Genomic DNA, 27409 nt, shown 5'->3' with positions numbered 1-27409 from the left:
AGGCAGCAGTTGGGAGGTTAAGGGAGAATAAGCAGTTGTAAGTTGTACTCCAGAATTCTCTTTTGTGAGAAAGGGAACTGGGAAGATTGAGCCACAGAAAGTGCTATGCCGCTACCTTAAACCCTTAGGTTGGTGACCAGGAGAAACACTTGCTGCCAGATTAGACATTAGAGAAACGTAGCCGCAGGTATTTCACCTGGTCACCAACCCAGGGGTTTCTCTGTTACCCAGGAACAAATAGCAATTCCTTTCTTAGTGTGGGCCAGGCACTATGCCAAGTGTTGTGACCATATTTTCTCAGGTGATTCTCACAACCATCTGGTGAAGTAGATATTGCTAGCAACACTTTATAGATACGAAAACTGAGGCTTAGAAGGGCTAAGTGACTCCACTCCCAGAACAACACTGCTAGTAAGTAAGCATCAGTATTTGAATCTAGTCTTTCGACATCTATCCCACAGCCCTTTCAATTACTCCTCGGTTGCTACCCATGGCTAGTGACTTATGTGGGTATCAATTCATTCCACAAATATTTATTGAGGCACTGTTCTCCCAATAAGTCTAACTTGGAGATGTGCCTTAGGGGAGGACATACTGCAGTAAAGCCCAAACAACACAGAAGGGAGGGTGGAGGAGAGTGGGAATGGGGAATGACTGGTAATGGGTATTGAGGCTTCATTTAGGGTGTTGAAAATGTTGTAAAAGTAAATAGTGGTGACGGTTGTACAATGCCGAGCATGCTAAAAACCACTGAACTATACACTTTAAGTGGGTGAATTTTATATGTGAGTTACTTTTCAAATAAAGCTGCTAAAAAAAAAAAAGAAAATTAAAGGATGAACATACCAAAAAAGGATATACTCCACAAAATTAGAAGAGAAATAGGCTTAGTCATGAAAGCTTTTATATCCAAAACAACATAATATAGGATGGTATTATATTACAATTTGATTTTGGTACATGTCACAGTAAGTTATAAACATAAAAACAAAACAAAACAAAAATCCTAGATGCAGAGTGGTCTTACCCAGTGCAATGCATTCCACTATCGTGAACTAAAAAAAAAAAAGGGGGGGGGGGGCTCTTGCCTTTTTCTCACTTCCTGTGTAATTTCCATGGGGGTTATATGAGGCTCCAAACTGAATTTTCTAGGATAGCATTTTCCATAGCAACAGGATGGGCTCAACAAGGAAATGTTAGCACTTCGTAGTTCTGGTCTTATACTAAGTGCTCTACAAAGAAAACAACTGTGCAGCCCGTCTGGGCTTCACTTAGCAAACTTTAAGTTGATTGATAACCTCTGCTGCTAACTCTTGAACTCTGGTCCTCCCTGGAACTTGGCTGAGCAAGTGCAACTTAGATAAAAAAAAAATAAATGATAAATAATAAATTAAAAAAAGAGAACTTCTTTAGAGGACACGAGAGGGAATGTCAAAGCCAAGCAGCTGTGCAAACATTGTTAAACCACAGAGCTCTAGCTATCGATGGCAAAAGGTCACCCTGAAATTACCTACAACCTACATGATCTGGCTAGGAGTCCAACCTGCCTTAACCTGCCTGGGCCTCTACTCCCTCATCTGTCTGAGAACCAAGGTGCCCCTTTATAATAAGTTTTAACACCTACTTTACTATTAGAAATAAAATTCATAGATAACAACCCACCTACAAACAATGTTTTTAAAAAAAATCAATGTTAGAATTTACAATAAGCATTTCAAAATGACAACGTCAGATGTATCTAAACTAGAAGACACGATGAAATAGTCAAATGCTTAGTATACCTCCTTATAAAAAATAAATTTGGATTTTAAAGAAGCAAAAGACGGGAGGCCATTCTATCCAAAGTTATAATAAACTGGTCTTATTTATATTTAATAAGACAAGTAGGGCTCACAACCCACATCAAGTAACACACTGCTGAAATGGAGAAAATCAGGCAGAACCAGGCCTTATCTGTAATGTGAAGCCAGAACAATTTTCTTATGCTGTGCTACGGGATGAGGCAGTGAGGTCTCGCACAGGACGTATCTTCCGTCTTGATAACCCACATGTATGGAGAGCCATGCATTCACTGAACTTAAAGATCTTACAGATGGGTTAAAGATGCTGGATCAGAAACACAATAATTTCCATAACACAGATTATTATTATGCTTCTATATAGGATGGAATAAAGGAAAAGTATTTTCAAAAACAGACCTTACAAAATTCAGTGACAGCCTCACATTTCAGGTTATCTCCACTACCTTAGTAATTTTGTGCAAGTATATGTTTTGGTAAGTGGGAAAAGAATTTGAATTTGATACATCCTATCTCTGTCAATAAATAACTGAGTTCCCCTTATAACTCTCTCCTGGTATTTTCTCCCAGCACCCAATTAGAAAAAAAATGCAAAAGAGTAAAAAACCCAGCCTACAGGTATGCTTGTTCATTTTACAGAACTCCAAAACTTATCTTAGAAAAACTAAGAAGAGAGAGAAGACTTACTTACTTGAACTATTTTAAAGGACAGAACAATTTTTCAAAATAGGTTTCACAGGTGAAAATTAAGATGTTTGCAGGCTACTTCTCAGAACCATCAAGGAATATAATAGTGGTGGGGGGGAATCTTTTCTCTGCAAACAAGCTCTATTGGGATTCAGGAAGAATCTCATGTTATCCTTAGTTACGGACGATCAGTGTGCAAGAGAACAGTAATGTTCTCTCTGAAGTTGAGCCCAATGGTCCTAATATCCTTTTCAAGGACCACAACCTCAAAAAAAGATTGTATTTATCTTGTGTCAATTTCTTAGCACATTACACAACTGTTTAAAAAAACCTTAGCCATTTCCCCTCCAGAGAAACATCATTAATTTTATAATAAGAATTTCTGAGAAAATAAAATTTAAAATTAAATAGCTTTTTAAAATAAGCAACTTATATTGATGTTTTACATTATTTTTTATAAGAGTATAAGCTTTGAAGTCAGACTTGGATTTGAATCCTGATTCTATCACTCAATATATAAGATAGCATATATAAAGTGCTTAGCAAAGTTGAAGGCACATAGTAAGTCCTCAAATGTTAATATTATTTCTAATCAAAGCAATAGTAGCTGCCTTTTATAAACACTTACTATGGATGCTTTGTATTATTGCGTTTTTTTCCCTTAACTAATTATTCAATGAGATTATCCCTGTTTAACACATGAAAACCCTGAGGTTCAGAAAAGGCTGAGAAACATGCCCAAGGTCTGAACCCAGGTGTCCAGGAGCCAAAGCATCAGTGCTAACTAATTAACCATCACTAAAAATTCTTGTGTGTGTGGAAAGGGTGCAGGGAATGTGAGTGTGTGTGTGGTTATGTTTGGTGGGGGATCCATGAGTTTTCTATGATTATTAGACATTTTTCATGCAGATGAAAAATGTAAAAAGTTAATATTCATGTTCTGATAATTAATATAACTGACTTAAAACCAAATTTTGCCAGGACATTTCAGTGCTGAGGTCTGCATTTGTGTTTACTTGCACAATAGAGCCGGGTTCTGCTTTAGCGGGAGGCTTATGGAGAACAGAGGCTGACTTAATAGGGAAATGATGCAGCCAAGCTAGATGAAGACCAAATATCACTGTGTTCTAAACAATGACAGTAGAGTCTGAACCCAGAAACACAGCGGGATAACTGAGTCACCACGCGGCACACACAGCACCTGGCAGGGGCATGCAGAACTCAAAAGAACCCGTGAGACAGCACTCTGTACCGTAATCACGTTACAAGTGACAGTTTTGTTTTGGTGAAACGTCATCATCCACCATGCTTCACTAATGTTATTTTAAAGTTTATTGGTTTTATAGTTTTGCTCCTATCTATAAACTTCTTTGGGTTTTATACTTGTACAAGAGCTATGAGCATAAAGCAGTATACGTAGCTTTATGTTTATATATACTTAGGTAACAATAAATAATGGAGTAAAAACTGAGGAACTAAGACAGCCCTTCCTTATTAAAAGCGATGTACATTATTCAAGTTTGAGAAACAAAGCTCGATACCGTCCGTACTGCCTGTATGCGTGGGCATCAGCAGGTCGTTTAACCACTACTATCTACCTCATAGGATTTGTAGGATTACGTGAGATAATAAATGTGAGTGCCTGGCCCACAGAAGGGATTACAACAGTTGGGTCTCCTTTCCTCTAAAGAGGGAAAGTAGGGAAGCTGAATATAGTCTGGTCTTTTACTTGTGGTCTTGGGACCAGGAGTACTGATAATCACCTGAGCTTGTTAGAAACAGAATCCCAGGCTCGACCTCAGAGCTACTGCATCAGAATCTGCACCGTAACATACTGCCAGCTGATTTAATATATGCACGTTAAAGTCTGAAAACTACTAGTCTAGGTCCCCGTAGAGAAGGCTGACAGTAAAATTTACTGCATTTTGCACTACTCTGTAAGTTAATTTCAGTGATTAGAGACAAGCCAGGGTAGATGACCAAAACACTGTCCTACCCTGCGGCTCAAAACAAACACTATCATTTTACTACTGGTCCTTCATAGGCTATATTTGCAGAGTGGGATCCTCTTTAAATGGGATCTAACCTCTAATTCAGAAAGACTAAAATAAATTTTTAAATGCAAGATAGTCATAAAAGCATTGTGAATTCTGAATAAACAAATTTTAAGATCATGTCAATAAAACGTTTTTTGGTCTCCTGTGCCCAATAGCAATTAAAATTATTTACATATGTTAAGCTCATAATTAAATATTCTGGCCCACAAGAACTGGTCTGACAAAGTGCTGGCTCAGTTTATGATGACTGTGTGCTTACACTAGCAAAACACATTACAAAAAAAAAAAAAAAGTATGACTATATACAAAATGTATTAATTTTAACTGCTGAACAAAAATATCAGGTCACATTCAGTAGTTACAATTTTGTTAGTGTAATTCACTAGAGAGTATCTATATTTTTCTCCTTGAACTCAGTGGCCCTATATATTTAATGCTTACTTACTTCACTAAAAAAGATGAGATACTGTTCCTGGAAGCAAAGAAAACAAAATTAATTAATATCCAAGAGAGCCACTAATATATAAAATGACCTTGATATCATCTGCTTAAGGGCTATTTTGATAGAATCCAAGCTTGAACTATGTTATTTATTGCTGTGTTCTCTATATATGGGCCACAGAAACCACATGCAAAGAATGTAATGCAAAGCAGATTACCATGTCAGTGTATACACACATATATATATCATGTACATACGCATGAAGGTACATATGTACGTGTGTGTATATATGCAATACATATATATGGTTTGGCCTACTAGGCAATTCTTATAATCTCTGATTTCTGATAAACCTAGATCACAGGTACAGACCTACTTTAATCCTTCATGGTTTTGGGCAATCCTGAGCCAAGAGTCAATCATATACCATGAAGTATATTAGTGCCAGTATAGGGAAAACACTCTAGTGCATGTTGACTATATGTCTGTAACTTAATAAGAGAATGACAATCTGAAACTCACTGGTCAACTCCAATTATAGAAGTGTATAGGTTATCTTGCAGTCCTTTGGGTTCTTAATACAATCAATTCACTGTTCTTAGAACCATACAATCCTTCTCTTTCTAGTACTTCAAATTCTAATAATTTCTATTCATATATTAATATAAACTCTATATATACACACACAAACAGGGCAAACACAAAGAGTGATTTTTAGCTTATACTGAAACTACATTTTATCACTTTCCTATTAGCTACTGCAAAGAAAAGAAACCATTACCTACAGTTTGAATTCATTGAATGGTATCTCAGCAAACAGAAAACAGGTAGAAATAGGCAAGCCACGTTTTTCTACTAGAGCAGTTACACACACGCATCCCTCTCTAGAAATGCAAGATATTTTAATCCTTCTACATTTCAGATATTTGATAAAAAATCTATACCCATTTTTCCTAGCAAAAATACTCTAAAAATCCTCTGTTCTTTAGCCTCAAGCTAATTGGATTCTTTTGAAAAAATAAACAGAGTACCAGCCAATGAAATAAGATGTGTAATAAAGAAAAGAAAATCTTGAACCACTTGGTCTCTAAGCCTTAAGAGTCTAACAAAGACAGTTTTTTTCAAGAGGTTATTTTCACTATCAAGAAACTTGGATATAGATGAGTTAAGAAGAATCCAAATATATGCTGAAGAAATGTACTTGTTTAAGAAAATTCTATTATGCCTCGCATGAATTAATGAATTCACTTAGCATTTTATACCTTGTTTCTTCCTCAATTCAACTAGCATTTGGCATGACCAAAGTTTAATTAAATTAAGGACTTGGTGGTGCTTTGAATTAACATCAGATGCTAGTACTCATCTCCACCCAGTCATCCTTTTATCCTCTAATATGTCTCTGAAAATGGCATGTGTTCTACAGGCAACCCAACTTTTTGACAAAGGCAGATATATACTGAACATTACATAATCATTTCACTATCAAGGTCACTATGTTCCTTTGGTAGGATTTAATACATTGAAACAACTTCATTACATAACACTTCAGACAGCTATGAAAGCATGACCTTGGTCCCATACCAAATTTAGTTTCACTGAGAAGCACAGCCGTTATCTTTAGTCACCATTATTTTATGAAACGTGGTTGGTATGTATGTAGTTCCATACTACCTTTATACCCTAGGACATCAACTGAATGAGAATCTCACTATATATAGAATCCTGCTTGTGTTACTAGACATTAATACACTCGTATGAATATAGCAAAGGGACATTCTTTCAAAATTACTGCCTATGAGAAATTCTACACATCAATTTTCTTCTTTTCAAATGGCGAAGTAGCTTACAGCCTCTATTATCTATAGAGGAAATGATTCAGGCCAAATGCCAATTTGAGACAGCCAAGTCCACTTTCAAAAAAGAAAAGTTGGCATATTTTTATAACTGCTCCTAGTGCAAAGATACCTCAAATATGATCTAATAACGGACTGGAGAAGATGATGCTAATTTTTCAGAGTTTTAAAGCTCAAGGCTTAAGGGATTAAAAGTAGTGCTGTTTGAGGGGAAGCTTACCAATAGACATCTGACTGGCTGTTTGGCTCTGATGACCTAGGGAATGTAACATGAAACCCTTACCCAATAAGCATATACAAGGAGCAAGTGGCTTTGATTTCTGACACAAAGCAAATGTGTCCATTTCATGCAAAAGATACTAGCGCTTATCGAAAGAATGTAAAGCTCCTTCTTGTTTGTAGGGGAAAATAGAGGATGGGGCTAATACAACTATAGGGGGATCTCTCTGTCATAAAAGAGGTATGTTTCCTTTATCCACTGAAGAATTAATTTGGGCACAGAGTAATGGGACCTTTGGAAGCACTGATCCTGAACATATTAGAACAGAAGAGTTCTACTTTTTCTTCTCTGAACTGCAAATGTACATGATAGAGTGAGGGAGATGGGGGGGTGGGTGCAGGAATCAAAAGGAATTTGAAGACACCCAGATGGAAATTATACTGGTTTGACCTCAATTCAAGAAGAAATGTTTAAAATGGCTAACAGATGCCTCTTGTTAAAGTGTAGCACTGGGGGAGGAGGAGGCTAGAAGAAATTCTGGACAAAGTAGGAAGGCGGTCCTCAGGGTTGGGATTTTTTCATAACAGCTCTTGTCCTAAGACAAGAAAAGTCACTCAAAAGGTGCCAAGGACAAGAGGAGTGCCTGGTAGTACCCTAAGTACATTTATTATCATTTAAAAACTAACTCAGTGACACCTACACAAACTCCCCTAGCATTTTGCACCCAAAGACATCAAAAGCCCTTTCTAACTGCTAGCCTTATGATACCTCTGTGAGGTCAGTATCATAATTCTAATTTTTATTTATAAGCAAGCTAAGGCACAAATAGAGCCTGAGTGGCAACAGCAGTCTGGAATTTTGTTCACTGCGATGCACTTCCTCCATTTTGATGTACGCAACTCTAGAGACACTGTGAGGAAATGTCCTTAGAGGGAGTCACTGTAAAGCCCAACAAAATCACAACTCTGGGGAGATAGCACCCTCTCTAAAGGCTCACCAATGGAGAATAGGAGATGCCTTTCACATAAAAGTGCTAATGAGTGCAGTCCTTTAGAAAAAGGACACCAAATCACCCACGATTACAGGAAAAAGGCGGAAGATACAGTCTTCTTGTTTTCCCCCACTGTTGAGACCAGAACAGTGACAATCTTAACAAATCATATAATCCAAAATCTTAATCTTCACTGGCGCAGTAAGATTGTAAGACCTATATTTTGCTAATGATTTCAATGTTTTGATCAGATATATTTCCACATCCTTGATCCCAGATAATTCTCTTTTACCATAACCAAATTCTCTATATGAAATATAACGCCAGGATCTGAAGCAAACAATGCGTATGGTCCTCATACATTGGTTCTATGTATTTTGAGAAACATTTAAGTACACAAAGGAAGCGTGCAATGTTAAAGAGATGGCATGAACGATATTGGTGGCTTGTCTAATGGAAAACCCAGTGTCCTTTCAGGAAACTGAAGATACTCAAAAGTTGCTCCCCAATTTCTATTAACAACCCTCTAAAAATGAACATTTTCATTTGATACAAATATACAAATTTAAAATAAGTGTGCAGTTCAGAATGGCCTACCATTGTCAGATTGCTTATGTGCCAGAAAATATACAGTCAATAAAAAAATACCAGAGAGGTGGGGACAAAAGGCTCTCTGGATCTGAACAGCAAAAATGAATTTCACTTCAATAGGTAGCGATTCGTGGAGAAAGTGACGTCCTTGGAAACCAGTAGCACTAAAAGACGGCAGGTCACAAATCTGGTGACGGGGGATAAGATGTATAGTAAGGCCCATTTTCCTGTGGAAGAAAAAAAAAGACAAGAACATTAAGTAATAAAACGAATTTAAATGGGCATGTGAAAGAAAAGGATTTATAGTCAGTGATAGCATGTATGTAAAATGTCTAGCACATGTCTGGCCCTGAGCAAGGCGCTCAGCCATCAAAACAGTTCCACTGCAGGCAGCCAGAGCTGGTATAGAGCAGGCAGAGGTAATCAGGATGATAATACTTTTAAATAACATTATTAGTTACTGAATATTCTATATGCCAGACACTTTACAACAGCACTTTTCTTTCATTATCCCTTTTATCTCCTCACATAATGCCATGAGGTAGGTAACAACTTTTTGCAGAAGAAACTGAGGATCACGCAGCTTGAACAACTCACCTAATTTCACCTAGCAGTAACCAGAAGAGCCTGAATTGAAATCCTGGTGTATTCAAATCTAACGCCCAGATTATTTTGTTAGACTGGGCTGTCTTACTGTGTACTGAACCTTAATATAGAATGATGGAACAAAACAGTATGTGTGAATTTTCTGACTTCGTTTTGGCTAACTTTATCTTAATAAAAATGAAGACAGTTAACTTTATGGTAGATGGAACTTTGATTACATTTATGGGACTTAGGATTCATTTCTCATTTTTAAGAAAAGTATTTGACAAGTAACTTATTTCTCAGTAAACTGTAAACAGAAATGCTTAGCATTGATGTAGATAATAGGAATGGAGAATGAGACACAGATGAAAATAGCATTGCTTTATGGTATATTTACACTATTAGTTATGATGAAGCATTAAAATCTAACTGGTTTTGAACATAGTAGGTGGTTAAATGTCATTTGAGTAACTAAGGGTATCAAAAACTCTTGACTTTTTTGGGGGGCTTTCAAAAGGGTGAGCAAGAGCGTTGAGTGGGGCGGGGGTGGGTAGGGAGAGGGAGAATCTTAAGCAGGTTCCACACCCAGTGTGGAGCTCAACTCAGGGCCGATCTCACGGACCCTGAAATTATGACTTGAGCTGAAATAGAGTTCTACGCTTAATTGACTGAGCCCCCCAGGTGCCCCTAAAAGCTCTGACATTTTTCAGACTAGATGCTCTGGAGCAAGAACTGATGCTAGGATCAAAGCCAGGAAAACAAGAAAATATCTAGGAAAATCTACTGTCTGATTATAAATCTGACCAGGTATTAAAAAGATTTTTGAAAATTAGGTAGAAACAAATCCTAGGGTTGGCTGCATTTCAGGATACTTAAAAAAAATTAATGAAAACCTTTTCTTTCTTTTTTTTTTGTATTTTAGAATTTCCTATCAAGATCTGTTATACTAACCACTCCTATAACCTCAACATGCATTGAACCTATGCTTAAGAAACATGCCTGAAGAGATAACTCAATTTTGAAGTTCATTTGAAAAAAAAAAATCGTTCACTAACCATCTTGAAGATTTCTCTATTCCATTCTACTACCGTATTTTTTTAGGTTTTCCTATCTACGTTAAATTGTGATAAAGTAAGAAGGGCAAATCTAATTCTTAATGCTATGAAACAGAGCTTTTTATATTAGTCTCACACTGTGCAAAAAGACTGCGGAGCAATCTATTTTCTCTATTTCTGGAAACAATCTTAGAACTTTGAAGAACTGTTGCCAGGTAAATTTGTATACTCTCTTCTTTGACTGTATTTTAAATCTGTAAGAATGCTGACTAGCAGCCCTTCTGAAATGGTCTCCGTAACATTTTGAAATAGATAAAAATTACCTTCTAATTACCTTCAAAGGTTCCTTTCATTCCTATAAAACTTATATCACTGTTCTAAGTCACACAAGACACAGAAAATAGAAGCCCACTGAAACTAGCCAACAATGACACATCATGCCCGATCATATCTACTATGTACAAGGCACAAGTGAACATGACAATAAATTAACCAATTCAATACTCATTCCCTTTTCTCTGATTATATTTTTCATTTTCCTAGCAAAGGCAAATATTTCCTTACAAGATAATATCCAACCACCTACTGGATCTCCACCTCAATCCTAGTGTGTCAAAAACTGAACATACCACCTGTCTCTTCTCTCCCACCCCCTCAACACCCTCGCTCTTCCTCCAAACTGCCTCTCTGGGGTGGCAGCAATACCATCCAAGTCATTGCCATCATCACTACTCCTGCCCCAGCTCTAGTCTCGTTTCTCCTCTGACCTCTGATAGCCTCTTACTTATCTATTTGCCTAGAGTGTTAACCTCTCTAGTCACTTTCTATGCTGTTTCTTTTGCCATCATTCTAAACAGAAATATAATGGCAGGTCTCCCTTGTGGAATACTCCCCAAAGACCACAAAGCCAAAGTGCTGCAAGTAACATGTAAAGCTCTAGTATCTAGTGACCTGCCCTCTGCTGGCCCTTCCCAAGTCATCTCTGGACACCTTCTTCCGTTTCTTCCCCATTTTTATTTTTATTTTTGGCCTTTATATACAGATGGCCTAATATCTCATTTCAGAAAGCTCTAGTACAGGCACACAGAGATGATCCAATCACCCAAGAGTTAGATTATAGGTTGCTTTTTGTTTTGTTTTGTTTTAAGGATTTTATTAGTTTATTAGGGAGGGAGGGAGAGAGAGTGCGTGCAAGCACAAGTAGGGGGAGAGGCAGAGGGTGAGGGAGAAGCAGGCTCCCCGCTGATCAGAGAGCTCAAGGCAGGGCTCAATCCCAGGACCCTGAGACCATCAACTAAGCCCAAGGTAGAGGCTTAACCGACTGAGCCACCCAGGCGCCCTGAGATTATAGGTTATTTTATGAAATTCTGATTAATCACATCATCTGATATACAAAATATAAGAAAAATATAAGAAAAACTTAAAACAAGCATACAAACAAAACAAACGAACAAAACCAAGCTTGAGTGTGGTGTTGATACTTAATGAAAGTCAGTTTTATAGGCTCTTAAGTATATAGAAAATGTGTTGGCTTAAAAAACAGCCATTTGGGTTTTCTAACCAATGCAATCCAACCTGTACATTATATCCTAGAAAATAAATTATAAATCCAGACACTAGCTCTGAATTGTCATTCCAAGTTTTTTGATCACAAAATGTCTTTTAGTATTTTTCATTTCCTGCTATCCATTTTTTTAAATTATTAAGAAGAGAGATGTATACTTCAAAAGAATAACAATAAGGCCATTTTCTACTCCAGCAATCTACAATAAACACAAACTGATGTTCTTTTCCCCCCTCCCATTTATTCAATAATCTTTGTATCTATGATCTAGCTGCTTCAATTACAAATCCTCTCTGTTCAAAAGCCAAGCATGAAATTTTATTAGCCATTAGAACACATTAAATACTTTGCTCTTCACATAAAGGGAGACAGAAATTATAGCTGAAGTTAAAGAAATGGTAGAGAGAAAACGTCTTGCAGAATATTTATTTTAGTGTATACATGCTGTACAATAATTAGGGAAAAACAATTCATATCAAACTTAATATAACCTTCAAATATATTCCCTGATTCACGCAGAAAGATATGTAATCAGCAACAGTTAAATAAGGAGATTGATGATCTTCTGGCCAAGCATGTTACTTACTTTTGTTTTTTTCTAACTACTGAAGTGGTAGCATGAATAAACACAATGGGATGGAGCTTTAATGAAATTCAAGAGTAGCCCTTTATCATTGTTTAAGTAATATATTCATGAATGCATCGATAGATCATAATACTAATATTACTGGTTGATACTCTTAAAAACATTATATAAACTTTTAGCAAAATGAAACTTAGGGTAAAGACTACTAAGCTAGGCCACCGTTTTGAATTAATGCTGAACATGTCACACACCAACAGGTTCTTCTGCCTCTACTTATGTAAAGTTATTCAAGCTTAAGAAAATTAGGCAGAGGTGGTAGAAAACAGACAATATAAGCAAGAATTGGCTTCAAACCAACAGCAGGAAAATCTCCCATTGAAAAGTTTACTGGGGAAAAGGTCCTCTCTTAGGACAAAGTGTTTTCCTAGTTACTGTAGGAAAAGAATCTTAAATGGTACTATCAAGCTTACTAAAACCTGCTAATGGCATTAATATCATCTTCTACTAAAAGGATGTTGTGCCCAGCAGCAGTGCCCTCTTATAGAACAGCTAAGATACACCAGGTGAAGGAGAACTCCTGGTACTTCTTACCCTGGCATCATATTCAAGGACAAAAGGAGGAAAGTCAATCTGTTCTGGTGATATGGCAGAGAATAGCTGGTGGAGGCTGTCCACATGGTGGATTTTGTCCTTCAGTCCTGAGACAGAAAAGGTGGTAAAAAACCATGTTGATACCTGATTAATAGAAGAGAAAAGCACTTTAAGCCAGTGACCAAAGTTAGAAATACAAACATGATTCTGAAAATTTATACTAGATAGAAACTATATTTCAAAATTGAAATCAATGTCAGAAAAAGCTTATAATAAGTAATGTTTTCAAAGTGAGGGTTGTAGTTCAGTGAATTATGCAGTCAGTTTAATGGATTATGAACAGCAGTAAAAACAACAATAAAAAGGAACCACACTAGAGTAACAATTACTGGGGAAGGTGGTAAGGGTGAGCAAAGTGTTTCATGAAGCTTTTGTTTCTGTGTAGGTGTCTGTACGCTCCTATGTGTGTAATATGTTGTCATGTAAGAGTTGCTTTTTACTGTGCGTTGTGGGCAAAATCCCCTGCATTATTTGGTAGAATAATCAATTCATTGGTACTCTGAAAATGGTTAACATCTCCAAATTCACAAACACTTTTCATTTTTTCAAATGAGACTGAAAAGAAAGGTCTGACAATATTTGATACATTTATTTTTCAGCTGACATTTGGCATGTGGCCTCTTTCTTAATCAATCAATGCAAATCTTCTGGGGCTATACAGCCACCTTTGCTCATTTCACTTTACAACATGTAATCCCTCTATAAAAGCTAGTCTGCAAAATTTGTTGGCTCCAAAAACAGAAAAAAAAAATCTTAATAGCAAACAATACTGACATAAACTAGGCAACAGCTAGAACTCACAAATTATTGTTCATCTATCTAAACTGCCAACCGAACTAGTCATATTACTAATGGCTTACACAATGGTTCTATGAGGTAGATACAGTGTTGTTGCTCTCCCCATTTTATTTATGGAGGGAAACATGTGCATATGAACACGGGCACTGGGATAGTACAAGTGTATAACGGGGTATATTATATATACACGACACTCTGGGCATCTGCCACTGATGCCAATCTTATCACCTTTTCCAGGTGCTGTCCCAAACCTTTCACATATTCCATGCCCCTAATATGACATATTTTCTTTGTACCTCCTTATGAGAAAGGGCATGAAATAACAGAGACAACACCGTACTAACTTATCAGGATCCTGTCCACATCTGCATTTGGTAGAGACCCACTTCCATCATTATTTCTCCCTTACAGCGCCAGATTATCTCTTCTATTGAATTCTTAATACCTGAAATTTCCATTGCATTTAGAGCACTTATTCCTTCTTCCTAGTATTTCAGTTTCTTATGTCCATTTCTATAATCTCCCTAGGACTTGGCAGACAATCATAGAATAACAGTCTAAAGTTTTATAAGATACAGACAGAACCATCATTCTGAAAGTATTTGATAAAGAATGAGTAAATAAAAATAGGACTTATTTTACAATGATTTTTATAGCCTGAGTCACTATTTTGGCTACACTACCAATGACCGGCATAAGGCCTCAAATATTAACATTACCCTCTGTACCCTCTCCCCTCTCATCTTATCAAGTTTATTTGGAGGGGGGTGATGCAAAGGAGGGAAGGCACCTGGCCTTGCTAGAACCATGTGGGTTAATTTTAATAAAATTAAACAGTCACTTACTTACATACTCCGAATCAGCTAACATCAGTTTCTTTAAAGTGCACACTGTTATATACCTAATTAATATAAACTTCTGCAAACTAGATTAGTGACACTTCCAGATTGGAAGCTCTACAACCAGCCACAGGGGTAGCTAATAAACCAGTAAGAGCTATGGAGAGGTCACAGACATTTTACAGATTCCAGAAGGAGCTTAAGGAAATAGGAAGATTGTAGAGTCTGAACAGAGAAGCACCCAAAGGCTATGTTAAGAGGTTAAATGTGTGTAAGGGGTTAAACATCTACCGGTCATCTGTGTATTAAGCACTGAGTTGTAGGTGATACAGAATAACAATGATAGAGCCATTCCTCTTAAGTGGGCTTGGATTCTAGTAGAGGAGCTAGGTTAGAAGCATAAGCATAACAACTACCTAAGGCAAAATGTACTAAATGCAATGAATGGCCCACAGAAACATGTGAATACCTACATACACAAGGAGCCCCTGCTACATGGAAAAAGGGAGAAAAATACAAAACTATAAGGGCCTAAGCAGAAAACTCCTGTGCCTTCGTTCTCTTTCCTCAAAAGCTTTTTACATGCTGCTTTTGTATGCCTGGCAATTGTTTTTCAGAGCTCGGATCAAATTCACCCCAGTTAGGAGGTCTTCTTTGATCACCCTCCACCCAAAATTGGAAAGAAGCTTCTAAATATTCAAACAAACAGTTTGTTTACTCATGTTATTGCATAATTAGGATTCTGTATTGTATTATCTGATTCTCTAAATAGACTGTAAACTCCCCAATGCGGGGAATGTCTTATTCAATACCATATTCAGTGTGTAATTAAAGCCCAACAAGAAAAGAAAGGAATTTAATGTGCTGGAAGAATAAACAAGTGGAGGAGTAAGAGTTTCTCAGTGTATTGTTTTAATACTGTTTAGGAATGGTTTAATATTTTTTCATTCTACAATAAAAACACATTGCACTTCAATCTGCGCCTCAGTTTCCTCCTCTATAAAATGAGCAAGTTAGACTTAAATGATCTTTAAGGTCTCTCTCAATTGTATAGTTCTATAAAAGGACTCTCGCATATGCCACACCATAAGGACATGGTGGGGTGGCGGTGGTAAACTCAAAGAGAAGGCTGGGTTGGGGAGACTAGGTAGTGACCTCAGGCATACAATCTGCGAAAGAGAAACACATTTCTCTGTCCCATTTTCTGCCATTACCACCTTCACATCCTCCAGTTACTGGCAAGAGAAAATTACTCAAAGTAGACAGAAGGAGAAACCCAGTTAGAAGGTTTCTGTTCAGGGACACTCAAGAGCACTGTCTTTGCTTTTTAAAATTTTAGTTTTACATAGCTTAGCTTTTAATTTTCAATTACTTATAAGTCATAAAGATACATTTACGTAAACTTGCATTACTTAGTATCTACTATTTTAATAAACTGATGAAAATTTAAAATTTGAAAAAGGACTGCTGTGATATTATACAAATGCTGGAAATTCTTTCACCCAATTATTCACAAATGCAAAGCCAAGAGCACAGGATCACAAAACAATATAAAGTAGAAAAAGGCTGTTCACACACGTGTGCACTAAAATAATCTACTGGAGCCAGAATCAAGAGTGGGTCTAAATTCCGTTAGTTTGCCTTGTATTAGTAAACTTCAAAGAAGAAAAAGAGTAGTGATTTATATAAGCAGTCAATTTATTACCACTTTGGGTGGAGTGCCCTGGAAAAGATCTGACGAGTACTGAAATCAGAACAGTGTGATTCAATTGTTTTATTATCCCTTGATTTCATCTCATTATTTTATAATTACGAACACCCCACTTAGAGTTTTTGACTTAGTATAAAATAATGGTGGATTTCATTACACATGGGTTTTATTCTCTCAATCCTCCCTCATTTTCCCCATTCTTAAATGTTATGAAGAGGTAACATAACGCTTTTCACTTTATACATCTGGTCTTCAGCCTCTGCCAGCCTGCCACTAACTCCTATCTGAAGCAATTCCAATGTGTGACAGCCAAGGCTAGTGGCTCTAACACTGAAATTTCTGGTAATGTGCTTCCATCAATGTCACAGGGTGGATAGCTATTTATAGACTCTCTACTGTGGAGGAGGAGAGATTAAAGTCATATCTTAGCAAACAGTGGTTACACAGTGTTATAAGTCTGGTACAAAGGAACACTATTCTGATAAATCTGAATTTGTAACAGAAGTAAAGAAAATTATGAAAATGTTCAAATATTCACAAAGTTAAAAGAATTTTTTACAGTAAACACCAGTATAGCCAATCACTCACATTTTCCTTATGTTTTCTTTAACACATATCTACCCATCCCTCTATCCATCTGTTGGTCCATCTTACTTTTTTGCTGCATTTCCAAGTAAACTGCAGACATCAGTAAGCTGTCCCCAAATACAGCATTCATATCTCTAACTAGAGTTCAAAGTTTGTTCAGTTTCTTTGCTATAAAATTTACATTTGATGAAGCGCACAGATTTTAAGTGTACTTTGCTGTTTAGGCAAATACATATTATGTATATAAAACTCCTACTCAGATATAAAACATTTTCGTCACCCCAGAAATTTTCCTCATGCTCCTCTTTCTTTATGGCCCCCTCCACAGAGGCAAATGATGTTTTGATTTTTTTCTACCATGGATTAGTTTTGTCTGCTCTAGAATTTCATATAAATGGAATCATATAGCATAATTTTTATGTAAGGGTTCTTTCACTCAGCTTAATGTTTTTAAGATTCTTGTATGCGGTTTTGTATATCAGTAGTGTGTTCTCTTTCATTGCCAAGAAACAGTCCATTATAAGAACATGCTAGAGCTTAATTATTCATAACACTATTGATGGGCATCTGGGCTGTGTCCAGTCTTTGGCTGCTATGACTAAAGCTGCTATGAACATTCCTACAGAAGTCTTTTTTGGCACATACATTTTCTTTTTTTTCTTTTTTAAAAGATTTTATTTATTTATCTGACAGAGAGAGAGACGGCCAGCGAGAGAGGGAACACAGGCAGGGGGAGTGGGAGAGGAAGAAGCAGGCTCCCAGCAGAGCAGCCTGATGTGGGGCTCGATCCTAAGACCCTGGGATCACGCCCGGAGCCAAAGGCAGACGCTTAACGACTGAGCCACCCAGGCGCCCCTGGCACATACATTTTCATTTCATTTGGGTAAATACTTAGCAGTGGTGCTGATGGGTCACAGATGAGGTATATATTCAGTATATAAGAGATTTTCATAACTTTTTTCAAAGTAGTTGCACAATTTCCAATTCCTACTTATGATGTAGGAGAATTCCAGTTGCTTCATATCATTGGCAATATTTGGCATCGTCAGTCTTTTAAATTTTGGCTATTCTGGTGGCAGTGTAGTGGTCTCTCACTGCAGTTTTTTTAAAAATGTATCTTTTAAGTAAGATATAATTGATATACAATAAGCTGCACATAATTGAAGTATACAATTTGTTAAGTTTTGATATATGTATACACCCATGAAACCATCATCATAATCAAGAAAAAGAACACAGCCATCACTCTCAAAGGTTCTCAGGGTCCTTGGGTCCTTTGTAATTCCTCCCTCCCACCCCTCCTTCCTGTCTACAGGTAATCACTGCTCTGCTTTCTGTAATTACACATTAGTTTGTATGCCCTAGAATTTTACATGAATGAAATCACACAGTGTGTTATATTGTCTGGCTTCTTTTACTCAGCATAATTATTTTGAGATTCATTTGTGTTGCTGCATGTATCAAGAGTTCATAATTTTTTATTACTGAATAGTATTCTATTGTAGGGATATACCACCGTTTGGTTATCAGTTCTCCCAGTGATGGGCATGCGGGTTATTTCCAGTTTGGGGCTATAACAAATAAAGGGCCTATGAGCATTTGTGTACAAATCTTTGTATGGATATGTTTTCATTTGTCTCAGGTAAATACTAGGTAGGAGTGGAATGGCTGGATCACATGGTAGGTATACATTTAATTCGTTAAATAAACTGCTTTAAATTCTTTAAAGAAACTGCTAACGTTTCTGTAACATTTTATATTCAGATAAGCACTGAAGGGGAATACCTGTTCTTCCACATTCTCACCAACATTTGGTATGGGCAGTCTTTTAGCCATTCTAACAGGAGTGCAATGATATCTCATTTTGATTTAATTTGCACTTTCCTAATGACTAATTAGGTTAAACATTTTTTTATGTGCTTATCTGACATTTATATATTTTCTTTGGGGAAATGTTTGCACAAATCTTCTGCCCATTTCTAAATTGAGTTGTTTCCTTATTAGTGATTTTTGAGGTTTACTTATTCTAAAGAGAAATCCTTTATCAGATAAAATGTTCTATTTACAAAGATTTTCTCTCAGGCTGTGGCTTGTCTTTTTACTCTCTTAACTATCTTTAAAAAGGCAGAAGTTTTTAATTTTGATGAAGTCCAATTTCTCTTATGGATTGTGCTTTGGTGTCGTATCTAAGAAATCTTTGCTTTACTCAAGGTCACAAAGCTTTCTCTATTTTCTTTTTGGAAGTTTAATAGTTTTACATTTTACAATTTAGGTCTTTGATCCATTTCCAGTTAATTTTTGTATGTGATAGAAGACACAGATCACAGTTCATTTTTTTTTTTTTTTTGCATATGGATATCTAATTGTTCCAGTACCATTTATTGAACAGACTCTCCTTTTCCCACTGATCTGACTTTGCACTCTTCTCAAACACCAGTTATCTATATACACATGAGTCTATTTCTGGGTTCTCCATTCTGTTCCACCAATCTATACATCTATCTTTATGCCAATACCTCACATTGTCTTGAGGACCGCAGCTTTAGAATAAGCTTTGAAAGTGGGGAGTGTCAGTTCTCCAACTTTGGTTTTCTTGAAAGATCGTTTTGGCTATTTAAATTCTTTGCATTTTTTATTGGTCAATTTCTACAAAAGAAGCTTGCTGAATTTTTGGTTGGCACTGAATCAACATATTTAGCAAGCACTGAGAATTTCACAATATTAAGTCTTCTAGTCCACAAATACAGTAGATATCTTCCTATACTTAGGTCTCCTTTAATTTCTCTCATGAATGTTTTGCAATGTACCTAACTTGTACAGGGCATAGGTCTTTCACATCTTTTGTCACATTTATCCTTAAGTATTTAATATATTTTGATGCTAACGTAAATAATATTACTTTTTAAATTTCAGTTGAATTGTTTGTTGCTAATATATACAACTGATTTTTAAATATTGATGTTAAACCCTGAAGCCTTGATGAAACTTACTCATTAATTCTACTAGTTTTGCTGAGGATACCACAGAGTTTTCTACATAGATGCTCATGTCATCTGTGAATAAAGACAGTATTATTTATTCCCCTCTAAATCTAGAGGCATTTTATTTCTTTTTCTTGCCATATTACACTGGTTAGAACCGCTGGTACAATACTGAATAGAAGTGGGGAGAGCAGACATTCTTGCAAAGACATGCTAAAAACCAAGCTCATCCTTCTGTTTATCTCCATTAAAGAAAAAAATTCAGTAGCTACTGGATGAACAAAATATAAATGGATGATGAGATGTGGGGAAATAGTCAAGCAGTATCTTTAAGTGCTACAGAAAGAAAAAAATCAGCCACCCACTGAGCATAACAAAATAGTGGAAAAGTTGATAATAGACATTATCTGATAAGACCATGTAATCAGAACTTAACTGAACAGAGTACGAAAAGTCCTTCACTTAACGGACTGTTCCACTGTACTTTACTTATTTATTTTTTAAAGCCTGGCTAGTGTTCTCATAAGCATTTAATTAGCACTTACTAAGCTATTCTAACACTGAGGGACCAAAAGGAAATTTGCAACTTTTAAAAGAATTACTTAAAATATTTCATGCAAATTTTAAAGATAGTATTTGGGTGAGAAAGTCAACAATTTTGTAAACAATGAGAAATCCCAAAGTGAAAACCATTCTCTCAATGAAATCTTCACTCATCTATTAATTATGAAGTGTAATGAGGACTTTTCATTACTTATATTTAATTTCTCCACAGTGCTTTAAAATAATGACTACTTCTACCGTCTTTGATGCTTTTCCTGTCCACTGGCTCCACTAGCCTGTCCACTAGCATTAGTCAATCTTGGCTCGCCTGCTGATTTTTAGATTACTTTTCCTTGATCCCAGGGTTCTGTCCTTAGCTGTCCTCTTTGTGACTTAATTCATTAACATATTTAAAGAGTTAAAGCTTTATTTACTTGATGGGGACTCTCAAATTTATATCCCAATCCATGATCCCCTTTATCTGATGACACCTGGGAGTCATGGATGACACAGCCCTTTCTCTCAACCCTACTCATCTAATAAATAACTAAATCCTGGGCTTTATGCTGAAATACGTCCTTTTTTCTCCAAACCCCACTGAAATAATCAGCTTTTGTTGTTGTTTTTTGTTTTTGCCTAAACCCAAGGTTGGCCAACTTTGCAAAAGACCCTCTAGTAAATATTTTAGGCTTCATATATTAACATTATAAGAAAATGTCATTAGGCAGGCCTGAAGGAACACTGCTACACCAGAGACAGGACAATATGGACACTGACTAGGAGGTAGCTATGTCCTTTCAGATAAAAGATGGTGGTGGCATGAACTAAAGTAGAGGCAGTGGGACTAATGGCACAGGCACAGACTGGGACAACAGCAAGCACACAGAACTGATGCAATATGATGTTTCCCTGGTTCCTGGCTTAGGCACCTAACAGGCAGTGGTCCCATTTACTAAGACAGGAAATATAAACAGAAGTTTGGGAGTGAGTTGGGGAGGAGGACAATGAGTAGTTTTGTTTTTAAAATGTTGAACTTCAGGGGCCTGTAAGACATCTCAGTGAAGTATCTAATCAATAGCTCAACATGCCTGTCTAAGCACAGGAATGATGATGACCATGATGACAGTGGTAACATTTATTGAGCTTTTATTATAGGTCAGGTAATGTTTTTAAGCATTTTATACATATTAACTAATTTCATCCTTCCAATAACCCTAGAAGGTGGGCACTATTATTATCCCCATTTTATAGAAGATGAAATTAACACACAGAGAGGTTCCATAACTTGCCTGAGATGATTAACTGGTAGATGGTAGAGCTTGGATTAGTAACTCATTCCGAGTCTTGGGCCCATGCTTTAAACATTAGGCTTCGCTGCCTCCCAACATGTATTTGGGAATTGAATATGATTTCGAGCGTTGCTGAAGATACAGGAATGAAAGAACGTATAGAACGAAAGAAAAGAATGAAGGCTTGGGAACATTAACACTCAAAGGATGAGGAGAGAGAGGGCACAGCAGAGCGGACTGAGAGAGAGCAGCTAGAAGTGGTAGAGAACTCAGCAAGGTAAGTTTCGAGGAAGCCAAGATAAAGTGTTTCAAGGAAGAAGGGACCACCTACAATTAAGGCTGCAGGGAAAACAGGATAAAGATGACCAGTGGTTTTGCTGCAAGTAGCTTTAGCTGTCAGAATGGGTTCTGAACCAGATGGGAGTAATTTAAGGTGTATTAAAAAATGCAATGAACACAGAATGTGGATCACAGTAAAAAATTTTGGTTGTTAACAGGAAGAGAGATAAGTGGAGGCTTTAGCATGTTTAAAAGTTGATGAGTTAGATCCAGAATAATGGGAGAGGAGAAAGATAAAAATTGCGGAAGAGAAAGTCCTGAGGAAATGGAAATATATTGTGTAGTTATGAGTGGAGGCTCTATAATTAAAATATTTAGATTCAAATCCAGCCTCTGCTACTTATTAGTTGCTTACCTTGGAAAAGTTATTTAATCTCTCAAAGCATCAATTTCTTTACCTATAAAATGGGCATAATACTACTATCTCCTTCATAGATATAAGGCTTAAACAAGATAATGCATGGGAAAAGCTGGAATATAGTAAGTGCTTAGAAAACATTAACTGTAATTACAATGGGATCCAGACCACAGGTAGAGGAGCTGTTCTTCATTAAAAAGTAACACATTTTTTTTATGACAGAAAAGGAGACAATGACAGAAACAGATGGCAGAAAGTCTGGGGTAGGAGGGAGAAGACTGGCAACTTTTTACTGAGGTTTTCAATGTTCTTGGTTAAGAACAAGGTCAGGCTAACTGGTGGATGAGGAGCTGCTAATAGGGCTTGAGGAGAGCAGAGAACCTCACTGGTACACTGTCCAGTGAAATACTTGGGGCCCCTTAGCAGTGAAAGCTCCATGAGTCTGCTTAGAAGCCCAAAATCACACAGCTCTAAGACTTCTCCATCCATGCTCAGCAACCCAGATACAGGAATGAAGAAAGCAGAGTGATAAAATTATCTCATGATCAGGTTTTGACGGGCAAGTGTGATGAAAGAGTAAGAGATCATAGGTTATTTTAGGCATTAATAGCAGTGACTGAAGTGATAGAACATGGGTTTTAGGCTGGATAGGAAATAAAGACCAAAAAAGGATGACATTTTCAGAAAAAAGTAAAAGGATCAAAGGAATGCATGTCTTGATGAAGTCAAGATGTAGGATTAGATATTAGGGATATTAAAAGAGCAAAACAGCTATATTCTAGCTCTCACAAACTTTGCAGGCTACAGTAAGGTAGAAAATTGAACAAGTAATTAGAATTAAAAACAGCATGATGATACAGACTAAAATCTTAAGAGAGTACAATGCAGGAGTACCTACTAGTTGCAGAATTGGTAGGGGAAGGTTTCCTATGGAAAGTAATTGTTTAGCAGAAATCTGAAGGACAAACAGAAGTTAGCCATGAGCAGGGGAAGGAAAGTATATTCTGTATCAAGAACATGAGCAAAGCCCAAACAAACACAGAGTAGGAAGAGGCAAGGACCAAGGGGCTTGTATGAGTTACCTACAAAGACAATGGAGTTTACATGGGACCAAAACACTAGGACCACAACTCACTATCACTTAAAAGGAACAGTAAACAAAGAAATCAGCAGGCACAGTGGTGATAGTAAGAATCAAGATCTTGAAAAATAGCATAATATGCTGGCATGCAGTGCACTCAAAATCAAGATGTAGCTAAAAAGAAACACACCGTACCTTTGAACGAAATGTTGGATGAACAAAATAAACAGCCTTCAAATTCCTCTTGTATCTGATTCGAAATAAAAACAAGGGTCAGTATGTCATGCTATGGACATTTAACTCTTTGCTAGAGTGCAGAAATATATTCACAAAGGAAAAAAAAAATTAAAAATAGCCCTAGTTCACTTATTGAATTTTAGGTGAAATGTCAAAAAATGATTCAGAGAACATTTCATTATTTAAAGTATTTGTTTTATAGAAGATATTGTTTTTCTTGGCTGTGACAGAGCCACCTACAGGTAGAACAAAGTAAATTCATATATAACAAACATTTATTGTGTGCCATTTTTTTATATTGCACTAGAATCTCTGGGACCAGATTATGAATTAACACACTCATGGGTCACTGGGTCAAATGAAATAATATTTATATACATATTTTGAATAAGAGTAACACACCTTATTAATAGAAAGTAGTATTTTTGTTATTTTATATACAAAGATTGTTAATGATCCTAACCATTTTTCAGGATGTTTAAAAGCAGGAAAAAGTTTACATATGAATTTACTTAGATGCAAAATACGCTGGAGTTAAGGAGGGCCTCCTCATATTAAAATATCTTATCTATATATGATAAAATTCTATGTTACATGAAAGATGTTTTCGCAGAATATGCACCAATATTTGCTTATTGATTAATATTAGGAAAGAAAGAAGCTATCTCCCCTCTTCATAATTTGCAAAAATAACTAACTTGACATCAACAACATCGTAGAGTTTCTTCAGGAAGTCAGAGTCCAGGTGATTGTATTCGCTGGTCAGTGTGTGAAAATATACTAATACATACTCCTTCACAGCAATGTGATCCATTACATGGATAAAATATAACAGAGCCTAGAAGAAAAAGAGAAGTAAAAGTAAGATCATCCTGCACAGTGGTCTATTTCACAGAAGCCAAGAGCGAGGCAAAACCCAGAAGATTAGTCTAATGAGATGCCCCCAGCACTGCAGACGGACATCTCAGACTAATGAGTATCAATTCTCTTTTAAAAAGCTTCAGGAAAGTGAACCATGCCAGTGTTTGGTAATTCTCAGAAATAATACAGTAGGATCCCTTTATGCCTTGTTCTAAGTGGTGGAAGAGAACAATCAGTCTCTATCCTCTCAACTCTTCATATACTAAAAAGAGTGCTTCAGTCAGATGCCAGGTTTTCCCTCTCTAGGATATCAGTATCATTAGAAGTATCTGCTTGAACTCAGTGAAAATCTTTACAGTCTCTACTGGGATACAGACTTAGGGCTCTCACGTAACCAAGAATTACTATACAAGGACATTAAGAGTGATGCCTCCCTCCCATGGCTCACTTGGAGGGCTAATTTTCTTGGCATCTTTAATGTTGACCTGAATGAGAAAAATGAGAACAGGTTTAGTCAGTAGATGGCAATGGACTGGGCAGCACTTCTAAGGCTCTGAAAGACTCAAATTTAATGTGACCCAGATCACATTAGAGAAATATTGGAGAGATATTCCATTACAAGAAGGATGAAATTTAAGAGAAACATTAAACACAAAGCAGAGATACAATATGGGCAGGGCCAGGATGACCCAGTGGTGGAGCTATAAACAATGACATGGAGGAAGCTAAGAGTTAACAACTGAAGGATTATTATCAAACAGGCGATTTCCCAGTTCTCCACAGGAGAGTCCTTGGCTTTAACATGAGTAGACTAAGATGGATTAGTATCCAACTGCTACCAGAGCTGACAGAGGAGGGCACTAAGAAAACACAGTATCTTTCCAGTTTGTTGGTCTGGACCTTACAATGTATCTCATTATATTTTATGAAATAATATATCATGGATATCCAGAACACCAAGCAAGTGCACACCAAAATCAAATGCAGAGATTTATGTTTTTATTGGTTTCAATCACATTATTAACAATGAGAATGAATGTCATACTGATTGTTAATAATACAAATGACTATAAGTAGAAACTTACTAATGATATCATTTGCATCAGTTGAGTTTTTCCTGTGTGTGTGTGTGTGTGTGTGTGTGTGTGTGTGTGTGTTTATTATTTCTGCTTTTACCAGATTGCTTCTGGTCCTCTTTCTATCTACTCTCTACTCCCTCCCCAGAGCAATTAAGATACTCATTTTCAGCTTTAATTCCCCATCTTAAACTTAAATTTTTTTTGCTATAAGGAAATATAGCCATATGACAGAAAAATGTAGAAAACAAATTCTCCCTAAAACTGTGAAATCCATTTTAAATTTTTACATTTTGAGTTTTTACCTTTATGCTTAAAACAAAACAAGTTAAGATCAGTCTATAGGCAACTTAATGTATCACTTTTTCTCCTACTGATATTATATTATAAAGATTTCTCTATAGTACTTGCCTTTAGAAACAAAATTTTTAAGGGTCACAAAACATTCCTTTTGTGGATACACCATAATTACCTGTTAGGAATTTAAGTTCCAATTCCGTGCTACAAATAAGCCTATGGTAACATGCCAGGTCCAATACTTCCACAATTTTTTTTTTTACCTAAACACCAGTGACCAGGAAACTAAGGGCTTAGCCAGAAGCAATTACCTGCTTTTGTGTAACTGTGTTTTATCTTAAAAAATGGGTGCAATTTTTACATTTTTAAGCACATAATTTGTTACTATGTTAAGAACGATTTATTAAAGTGATTCTCCTCTCTTGCAGTCAGTTTCTAATAAAACTATGTTCCAGGACAATTTGCATATTTATTTTGTAGATTCAATAGTCCCTTGCCCAAGTATTCCGATTTAGGCAGTTTCTGGGTCGATACTACTTCCATACTTCAGATTATTTCCTTAATACAAATTCTCAGGAACAGAGTTCCAGGGTCAACGGACGTGACCACATTTATCATTTTAATTCATCTTTGATGACAATGATTATTATTTAAAAGTTCTGGCTAGTTTTGAAAGTGACAAAAGGTATGTCATTCGCTTTTTTTTTTTGGATTACTAATCATTTCTAAAAGAAGAATCATTTTCTTATTTTTTTTGCTAGTAATACCATTTTTTCTTTTATGAATCAGCTGTATCTGTCCTTTGTCTCCAAATGAAGTGATCGTGGCATTATCACATCTTGGGTTAACTCTATCTCTGACTTCTCTTCAGATAGATATTCAAGAGCTAATTTTTCTTTTTTCAAGAAAAGCAGTATTTGATTGTTAGTACAATTATAACCCAGAGTGAGTCCAACCCAAAACTTGCCAGTTGCGTCATTTCTGAAACAGAGCAGGTGCATTTTTGGATCACATTATGGCATTCTAGTATTTTTTGTTTCTCCTACAGAACAAAACCAAACCCTTAACTTACTGAAATTGTATGTGCCAACATGCAGAGCCAGGACCGCTCCTCTGCCCAGATACACATAATTCTGCCCCATCTCCTATTCTAAGATCTGATTCCAAATTCATATCCTACTAATCATAAAAATCAACATTATGTGTAAAACAGAGCCTTTTTAATGGCTTACCTTGTCCATATCTATTAACGTGACAGGAATGTTTCTTCCAACCACCACCATTACTGTGCGACCGCAGTTATCAACACCTGTGAACAGGAAACGTG

The 27409-nt window shown here is 36.5% G+C and overlaps 1 protein-coding gene across 2 annotated transcripts in view; it reads right to left on the bottom strand.

Moving 5' to 3' along the window:
* Positions 1–890: 890 nt before the first annotated feature.
* The window catches only part of GDAP2 (ganglioside induced differentiation associated protein 2), a 69771-nt gene continuing 43252 nt past the window's right edge, over positions 891–27409 (bottom strand). For both annotated transcript variants that reach the window (XM_040626855.1, XM_008710372.2), the window contains 5 exons: positions 27315–27391; positions 24547–24686; positions 23807–23861; positions 13025–13168; positions 891–8867 (listed from right to left, as the gene is read on the bottom strand). In XM_040626855.1, the coding sequence (XP_040482789.1) occupies positions 8820–8867; positions 13025–13168; positions 23807–23861; positions 24547–24686; positions 27315–27391 (464 nt within the window). In that variant the 3' untranslated portion in view covers positions 891–8819. The remainder of the gene's footprint in view (positions 8868–13024; positions 13169–23806; positions 23862–24546; positions 24687–27314; positions 27392–27409) is intronic.

The sequence above is a fragment of the Ursus maritimus genome, unplaced genomic scaffold (assembly GCF_017311325.1).
Source record: "Ursus maritimus isolate PB19 unplaced genomic scaffold, ASM1731132v1 scaffold_12, whole genome shotgun sequence".
In the NCBI taxonomy this organism is placed as follows: Eukaryota; Metazoa; Chordata; class Mammalia; order Carnivora; family Ursidae; genus Ursus; species Ursus maritimus.
The sequence above is the reverse complement of the archived record's forward strand: the minus strand, read 5'-3'. Positions and strand labels throughout refer to the sequence as shown.